The sequence below is a fragment of the Amphiura filiformis genome, chromosome 17 (genome assembly GCF_039555335.1).
Source record: "Amphiura filiformis chromosome 17, Afil_fr2py, whole genome shotgun sequence".
NCBI lineage: Eukaryota > Metazoa > Echinodermata > Ophiuroidea > Amphilepidida > Amphiuridae > Amphiura > Amphiura filiformis.
Genome location: NC_092644.1, coordinates 54,804,461 through 54,814,076, shown reverse-complemented (window position 1 = coordinate 54,814,076; position 9,616 = coordinate 54,804,461). Strand labels below are relative to the sequence as shown.

The following is a 9,616-nucleotide window of genomic DNA, read 5'->3' as shown; positions in this document are numbered from 1 at the left end:
TTCTACTTTCTAAACACTGGCTGGTTTAATAAAAGTAGTTGCTGCTGATTTGTAAAGTATGACAATCCTAATACATTCACAATTGCGCAAGCATAGTGACAAATGCACACAAAAATATATTTTACATGCCATGATCTTACACATCAGGAGTCCATTTCACAAAGAATCCAGATGTTTTATAAGTTAAATAAAGTCAGTAAATTCAATGGATACACACCATATCTAATGGGAGTTACTAAAGAAACCCCTCGCAAAGTTATGAGAAGTAAAGAGTACTCGCAACTGTACGCGGGTTTAACTTACGATACAACTGCCAAAGATTTTTGCACGTGGATGTGGTACATGGACGTGTGACATCCAAATTTGAAAATCTAACCCTGTGTAATGGACACCTAGTAGAATTGAGTATACTGTTTTCACTTACATAATATGCACTATAGTCCAGTAGGCTTTCTCGAGATAGTAGTGTCCATGTGTGATACATGCGCAAAAGGCGGTGTAGTGCGAGATGCGGCAAGAAGCGACTGTGTCATACAGATACACAGCCTTTGATCGCGCATGTATCTGCAGACACTACTGTCTGGAGGAATCGAAATGGACTATAAGAAATATTCACCTTGAGAGCCATGATCCAGAAAGATTACAAAACACCATCAGTAAAAAGTTTTCACTATGTTTGAAAGTTTGCAGTACGAGCAAACTGAAGACCTGAGATCAGTTAGATTTATTGATATATAATGTATACAATTATAAAGCCCTTTTACATATTTACAAGAAAATATACTTCCATGTTTGTTTGTTTTTGTACTGGAAACCAACAAAAACTGATGAGATGTATTTATTTGAAAACATCAACAACTTTCAAACAAAGTGAAAACAAACTTCAATTTCTGATTTGTCAAGTCATCTAAATAGAATAAAATACATACAAAATGTATCTAAAATAGCTACTACAAAGGTTTGGGCCGAGTTCTTTATATTTAACAGCAGCCCTGTTATATTCTTGAACAGTTCAAAAATAACTTCAACTTTACGTACACAGATACTCACCATGATCATAAAGTATTTGTTCCCTCAAAAAACACCAAGGAATGGACTATTTCAGTTGAAATCCATACAACCCGATGGAAGATATAAACTTCCACACACAGAGTATGAATTTCAAATGGGGTTACTTGAATGAGTGACTCCATTTGAAATCTACACCTCCTGTTTGGGAGATTATGGTTTCGTCTTCCATACTGGATGTATGGATTTCAACTGGAAATACCAGATTGTAAAGTCATCCATGACCAAACTTTAAACCTGGATACTTGACATCCATTGCAACCAAAATTAAGAAATCTTTTCAATTTTGGGCACATAATACCCAGGACCTGTATTCTTCAGCCAGGTCCAGGAGAATGAATTTGAGGTGGTATTCATTCTCAAACTTCACAATAGTATCATAAAAACTGGCTTTCAAGAATAGATCAGATCACATTACCAGACCTAATGGGTTATTCCAGTTGAAATCCATACACCCCTTAATCTCCCACTTAGGGAGTGTCAACTTCAAATGGGATTAAATTGCGATTTGAAATCCACTCCCTGTATGGGAGATTAAGGTCATGTCTTCCATAGGGTGTTTGGATTTCATCTGGAATAGCCCAATGCTTTTAACCATTATTTACAAGTACTCCTAAGACAGAGTATACAACACCGGCCCTGGAGTACATGTGCAAAGGTTTTACCATAGCATATACTGTAAAATTACTTAATTCCACAAGGAGCCATGATTCACAATTTCAAAAACCCATAAATTAATTAGTTTAAAAATAATTAATTCCTCACAAAAAGTCTGGTTATTGTTTAATTGTGAAATAGATTGCCTGTGAAATGAAGTATTTATACAGCATCACATCTACATCAAGCACACATCTTCTCAGTTTTCATAACCAACAGTTACTATGATCACTTAATTATATACTCAGAATAACATTCAAGATGCTTCTTCTACCGCGTAACTGACCACTCGTATCCAATGGATGACTTTGAAGAGTAGGTTGTTGACCTTTCACGTGCAGAAGTTCTTGTAGGTTCTTGACCTTTAACCTTTCCAAAGCCAATTACACAACAGCACAAATGTCGGATGTTTTCTATCACAAAACCACTGACTATCTCGTGGAGATTATTTACATAAACTGGTTGTTGTGACCTCAATGAATCAAACATTGACCTTTGACAGCTGACCTCTGACATGTTGACCTGCTTACGTTTTCTGAAGCCATGAAATTCCTAGTAGTGCAAGAGAGCCGTGACCTTACATCACAGGGCACCAAAAGAGTGTCTTTATCTTGCTATGTACAGATATAGTTTTATCCTAATTCAAACTCATTGCATTAAGTCCTTCTTGATATTTTTGGGTGTGGATTCATCATTCAGATGTTTGGTAGTGTACCTGAAGAAACAAAATACAAAGGTTAATACTTAATATTCATAAATGATATTAGGGACGACTTCAAAACTCAACTGCCGGTTGCTTTCCAGTTCCGCTCGATTCTGTCCGGTTATCCTAAACAATGGAACGCGGTTCACCCAACTGGCAGTCAAGTTTTGAAACCACCTCTTATTCATGTGGCAACAGAATAATAGCAGCGGATCTTTGAAAAGTGGATTTCATTCATTGATTTTGTCATTGCACGGACACATATTCGCATTCATACATTACTGCATGACGCTTGCACATTATGGGCAGCCAATGATGAATTTTTATTTTACTTTTTGATTTGGGGAATATTTTAATACCTTTATTACAATGATGGTTTTAGAGAATGAGGATAATGACTGATAAGAGTTTGTTAACATGTAAATGACAAAAATCAATACACTTGCCCTTTAATTTTTTGCCATCACAATGCACTTTCCCTTCAGGGTCATGCATTGTACTGGTGAAAAAAGGGGTGTCTGCATTGATTTCCATCATTTGCATTACCACAAAATCACATTCAGTCATTAACCTGTAATTAAGCATTTGGTTGACCAATTAGACATGCATGGTGCCTTTCAATGAAGCGTTGTGTAAAAAACACCAAAACATTGATCAATCAGATTGAGGCTCTGAAAATGGAAGTAAACACACAGCATGTGTGGGAATCGCTTTTCTGAAAAAACAATCAAGTATAAATTCAGCTTACCAGCAGGGCTTATTCGCAATGTTTATGAAATGGGCATGAGATTGTATGATCAAGCTGGCCTAAATAAAGTTTTATGAACATTTGGGATGTAATCAAGCAAAATCAGAAATATTGATTTTGAGATATAGCCAAACACAGAAAGTATTTCTTTTTGTTTCCTATTGTTTTGGAAACTACTCACATCTTTTGAACTGGTTGTCCAAATTCAATGGGGTTTTCTGCAAAATGTAGCTTTGCAAATGCTGTTTACAATCCTATGGGAAACTGAATATTGAATATGTCTGACTTCAGACTGATTTTGCTTGATCACACCACATTTGGTTCACAATGGCTGCTTTTGTTAATGAACTCAACTTACCTCAATGCATTGAGTAATGTCTCTACTTTGGTTGGGGGTTGATCCTTAAGCACCTTAACACAACCTTTGACCTGATTTGAATAAGAATAATAACATGTTACAGATCAGTATCAGTTTCATTTACTTACAATCAAAATATATACAGGTAATAAAAATTCAAATGTATTTTTATTACTGGTCATCTTGCAGTTTGGTTGCACATTTGATGTTGTTTCAGTTACAATCTGTTAGCGTAATCATAACACCTGCATATCAAGATAATCTTGTAGGAGGGATACACACATATTTTTATGTACATCTTTTACAATATTTTACCGTTTCCGGTGTATCAAATCTTCTGAGGTCACTTACAAAAATCTGAAAAAGGTATCAATATAAACTGGTATTTGTAATTTCATACAACTAGTCCAAAAATGTCCACTTACTTGCAGACGTTTCGGAAACTCACAGTTTCCTTTATCGATGCTATTGTTGCAGTGACGATCTGTGTACAGCAGATGATTTTTGCTGCTTAGCAACCGAGTTGCCAGTTGATTTCTCAGCTATCAGATCGTCAAAGACGTGACTCAAGTTGTATTGCTCCTCGTCACTGTTCCTGGTGTTGCCCCGCTTTCTGATGGTGATTGCCTCCTTAATCCATCTCTTATATCTATCACTCTCTTTGCCTACGATTCTGGCCTCCTCCCAATTGATGACGTGGTTGTTGTCTACTACGTGGTCGGTGATGGCTGATTTGTGAACTACCGATTGGGATGCCTTTCTAGTGGCTCTGGTCTTTATATTGTCACCAATTTTTCAGCCTCAGTTTTATGCTCTTCCAAGCGCCATCGAACTTTCTTCCTGTCTCCCCAATGTATGACAAGTCACAATTTTTACATGGGATTGAATATATCACGTCCGTGGAATGATGGGGATCTCGCTTGTCCTTAGGATGAACCAGGAGATTCCGCAGCGCACAATTGGGTTTCATGGCGGTTGAGAGATGGTATGATGTAGAAACTCTCGAGATGCGCTCTGAAACACCCTCCACGCACGGTATAACAACTAAGCCTTTAGACTTGGTGGAATCATCTTTCTTTGGTCTGTCTTTCTTAGGTTTAGGCTTAGCCATCTGGTCTTTCACTTTTTCAATACTCCATTCTGGGTAACCACAATTTTGGAGAGCCCCTTTGATATGCGTTTCCTCCTCTACTTTGTCTTGCTCTTCCGTGACTATTTTGTTCTTTCTGTCAAGAAGGGTACGCACGACGCCAAGTTTCTGGTGGAGAGGGTGATGTGACCTAAAGTTCAAGTATTGGTCACGTCTTTTGACGATCTATTCACGTCTTTGACGATCTGATAGCTGAGAAATCAACTGGCAACTCGGTTGCTAAGCAGCAAAAATCATCTGCTGTACACAGATCGTCACTGCAACAATAGCATCGATAAAGGAAACTGTGAGTTTCCGAAACGTCTGCAAGTAAGTGGAAATTTTTGGACTAGTTGTATGAAATTACAAATACCAGTTTAACATGAACAGTCCTGATGAACATCTTCAAGAAGGTATCAATATACATTTGCCCTCATTTGTAGGTGACATTCCAATGTATAATCATGCTGAGTTTGAAGACACTGCCATTTACAGAACCAAAATTATAAAGAGTGAAGGTAGAACTTATTGAATGACTTAAGGTTGGTCTGAACCCTGGAATTATGGAAACTTTCGGGCCTCGTAACTGCTAAATTGTTGGTCTAAAGTATATAAAAGTATACATATTTAGAATGGCAAAGACTTGATAAGTTCATCTGTGATGTCAAATTTGGGCCAAAATGCTCATTTTGGTCTAGTCCCTAGATATTTTTGTCTAGTTTTTAAAAATTAATAAAAAAAATAATTTGGCTCAAGAATTTTTTTTTTACGTTGCACAAAAAAAAAGTGGGCCAAAAACCTGTTTTTAAAAAAATTTTGGGCCAAAAATGAGCATTTTGGCCCAAATTTGACATCACAGATGAACTTATCAAGTCTTTGCCATTCTAAATATGTATACTTTTATATACTTTAGACCAACAATTTAGCAGTTATGAGGTCTTAAAGTTTCCATAATTCCAGGGTTCAGACCAACCTTAACTGATCTTCCCTGATCTTAACTAAACTGTACTTTCTGAACTTACTACACTACACTACACGACACTACACTACGCTACACTACACTACACTACGCTACACTCTACTGAAAACTACTGTACTGTACCGTTCTGCACTGTCTGAACTTACTATACTAACAGTACAGTACAGTACTTTATTTTATTGTACAGTACTGAACTGAGCTGAGCTGTACTGTACATTACTGTACTGAACTACATTCTACCATAGTTTACTTACATCTATAGGACAGTTCTTCTGGAATGCACCCATGGGATGGACATGATCATAAAGAATGATAAGTCCTACCATAACTCGTAGGCAAAATAACATGGTGTCTTCATTTTGGAACCTAGAGAAAAGCTCACTGTAAAAATCAAAACAGAAATCAAACAAAATGTTATTAATTTCTTGACTACAAAATATATCAGAAAATGACATGGAATCTATGATATCTGTACATCCAAATCAAATATATGTTACTTTTGTAAATACCGTATTCGTCAAATAAACGCCCCCGGGGGAGTTACATTTTCCCAAGGGGGGGCGTTTATTAGAGGTCATTTAAGCACAACAATTCCCCGTTAAAATCATTAGGTAAGCTTAAAAGTCACGCTAAAATGACGAACTATGAACTTTTGACACTGACTTTTGGTTCACTTCCGGGTTTCTGATGCAGATTTTCGCCATTTATTGCTGCTATTAGGGACCATGTGAGCAACTTGGTAAGCTTACTAGACAAGATAGCATGGAAATATCGGAATTTTTGAAACATCTTGGTTGAAAAAAGTGGTGGGGGGGCGTTTATTTGAGGGGAGGGCGACTATTTGACGAAATACGGTATGCAGGTCATTCAGTTGTACAATTAGCATTCCCTTTTTAGGTAAAGGAGCTTGAATAGACCTTATCAAATCAAAATCAGAAACGTACGGAAAACTAGGCCATTTGGTGTGCGTACGCGTCATAATATGCTCTCGCAATTCACACAAGTGCGTATAAGTGACATTCATTACAAAAAGCGCAACTATGGTAGTCTCCTACGCAGCCAGTTTGGTTACGCTCCCTCCACACAAACAGTCTTCCAATGACCACGTATACGCAGATTCTGATTAGCTAAGAGGGCGACAATGCAAAGTCTATAAGCTGATCAGAAGCGATGCATCTGGGAACTTGATTGCTAGTGGGTTAAACTCCTGGCTGAATAATCAGATACACGAGCAGCACGTGCTGGATGACGTCATGGAAAAAGTGCTAGCCAATCAAAAAGAACTTGTTCGTTATCATTGGCAGACTGTTTGTGTGGAGGGAGCGGAACCAAACTGGCTGCTGTGGAGACTACGACTATGGCAACTTGCGTAGGTCATGTGTCCAAACAGGTGCGTGTTGACCCAGTATTATAATTGGGTCATCAAAAAAAAATGGCTATCTTTGAAAAACTTCAATTTAAGGTCTATTGGGATCCTAAAATTGTTTATGTTGTGCAAGTAGTGTATTGTGCTGATAATGAGTACTAATTATTGTGGGGCTTGTGCATTAGATGCAGTGTTCGAAATATGCCTCAAAAAGTTATAGGCCAGCCGGGCTTGACCTTAAAATGTTACCGGCCAGCCGGCCCGGCAACTAGATGCCAGTCAGAAAAGTTACCGGCCAGGCCAAAAAGTTACAGGCCAATGGCCGGCTGACCGGCCCTATTTCGAACGCTGATTAGACGCATCAACATCTCAGTAAGGGAGCATTATCTTGTACAATTTCACTCCCAACAAGTGATTTATTAACCTATTTTATACACAAGGAAAAATAACATTCCATGATTTTTGCTATTTTTATAACAAAATTATTAAGTGTTGGGAAATACAAGCAAATATAAATGCATCAACCCACAAGCAAAATGAACATGTCTGAAAGCACTGCGCGTAGGATATGGAATGTGCGCCTGTGCATATATACACAATCAATGCATGAAAGTTATTATACTTAACTCTCTGGGTTGATAGGATAAACAAATTTTAATCTTTCCCCTGCGCACATAAAATTGGAAAAACAGTGCATCTGACCGGATTTGAACCGGCAACCTTCGTAATACTAGCACGACACTCTAACCAACAGTTGGTTTCAACATGTGAAATTATTGAACATGTTTATGGAGTTTTGTTTATCAAAATTGTCTGTCATGTGTAAAATGCATGCGAAATACAAAAACTGGTGTTTAACTACCAGACTATTTTTATTTTTAATGTAGAGCCTGGTTCACAGGATTTTTGTGTGGACCAGTCACCAAAATGTTATGACCATTGGGTAAATGGATCCTGGGTGCCTGCTTATTTCGAAGCTTGCTCTCAATCAAGAGGGAACAACATTTTACTCATTTACAGCTCTTTTATCACACACAGGTTGCAATTAAGGCTAATGAACTACCATGGGTAGTCTATAGCTATATTTCAGGTACCACATAAGCACTCTACACTCATAAGCAGAGGAGTTCAGCTGTGTAAGTGTATCTAATTAATCTGCAGACAGCAAGCACATAATCCACTTTAAGAAATGAATTAATTGTCTGTGCTATGTATTAACCACTACATATATTCTTCACCTTGTCTAGATGTCTACTGTCTGTTCACAGTAAAAGCCACCTGGCACAAACATAACTACTGGGAACAATATCCTATAAAAAAACCCTAAAACAAACAAACTTAATAAAAATAAAAAGCATTAATTGAAAGAAAGCCCCTTCAGAATTTGTGACTCCATCTGTGATCTGATCCAATCAGGCCAAATGTGGCAACTGTAAAATTGAGATACTGGAAAAATCGACTGCTCAGTGCCAGAAGCGAGTAAGTGCAATAGCTGCCATGTATAGCTGGCATGTGTAGATGAGTACAAAATACTGTGTGTAAATTACCAAATGTTCACAGGGCATCTATTGCACTTACCCATTTCTGGCACTGATTAGTTGAAATAGGAGAACACAAAATATGGTGTAATAGTTCATAAATTTGAAACAGACTATAATATATAAATCGCACACTTGGTTGCTGCGTAGGTTGTCGATGATAATAACTGATAGGATTAGATCGTATCATTAATATTATCTCCGCTAAACTCACCTGTTTTCAATCATAGCTCTACAGATCAATGCCATTGTGCTTAAAACATCTGTTGTATTCTCTATTGGAAGAGATTTATTCTGAAGATGGAAAAAGAAACATGCTAAATAAGTGAAAAACAGTCCATTTAACTCCAGAAAATGGCAAAAAAAGAAAAAAAAATGAAGGAATTCTGACAAAATGGCCTACACAAAAACAAGACTGGGCCGTGCCAAAACGTGATCGCCGATTGGCCTATGAAGTGAATGTCCTGGTAAACACAGAACAAAACACTTCGTAACCGAATATTGGGACCATTATTTTCTCAGGGGTCAAAATCAGGTTTTTTAAAATTTGGTGGTCACTGCCATCATGCACTTTCCTATGGGCCACAGTGACACACACATTGTGCTTATTGAATCCGAATCACTGAAGCAATTGAACTCAAAACTTGGAGTAACAATGTTTTGGCTGCTGAGTCTCAATGTGTAGTAGAAAACACCATGTGCTACATGTACAACAGGACCAACCACCATTAATATTGAAATTACACTTGTATGTGATTTATGATAATATTTGTAACATAAGAGATATTTTTATATTCATTCATTTTATTTTAATACACAATCTATTGACATTATAATTCCACATAGAGCTCAATGGGAAGCACACAAGAAGTGTGAGATTTTATGAAGCACTAAAGTACAACATAACAACTTGTGCCCTAATATACTCTCATACATACATTCTATTATATTCATGCATGACATTTGGGAAGCTACATCCCGTTGGCATCAGACAAATCCACCTACTATGTTGGAATTAATTAACAGTCTCATGCATTTTACAGCACTCAACACTTAGCTCCAATATGAAA

At 37.3% G+C, this 9,616-nt stretch overlaps 1 protein-coding gene across 1 annotated transcript in view; it reads right to left on the bottom strand.

Annotated features, from left to right (window-relative positions):
* Positions 1-2,086: 2,086 nt before the first annotated feature.
* LOC140138011 (CYFIP-related Rac1 interactor B-like) overlaps positions 2,087-9,616 on the bottom strand; it is a 78,387-nt gene continuing 70,857 nt past the window's right edge. The window contains exons 8-11 of the mRNA XM_072159843.1: positions 8,761-8,840; positions 5,897-6,023; positions 3,535-3,605; positions 2,087-2,440 (exon numbers count right to left, since the gene is read on the bottom strand). Coding sequence (XP_072015944.1) covers positions 2,374-2,440; positions 3,535-3,605; positions 5,897-6,023; positions 8,761-8,840 — 345 coding nt within the window. The 3' untranslated portion in view covers positions 2,087-2,373. The remainder of the gene's footprint in view (positions 2,441-3,534; positions 3,606-5,896; positions 6,024-8,760; positions 8,841-9,616) is intronic.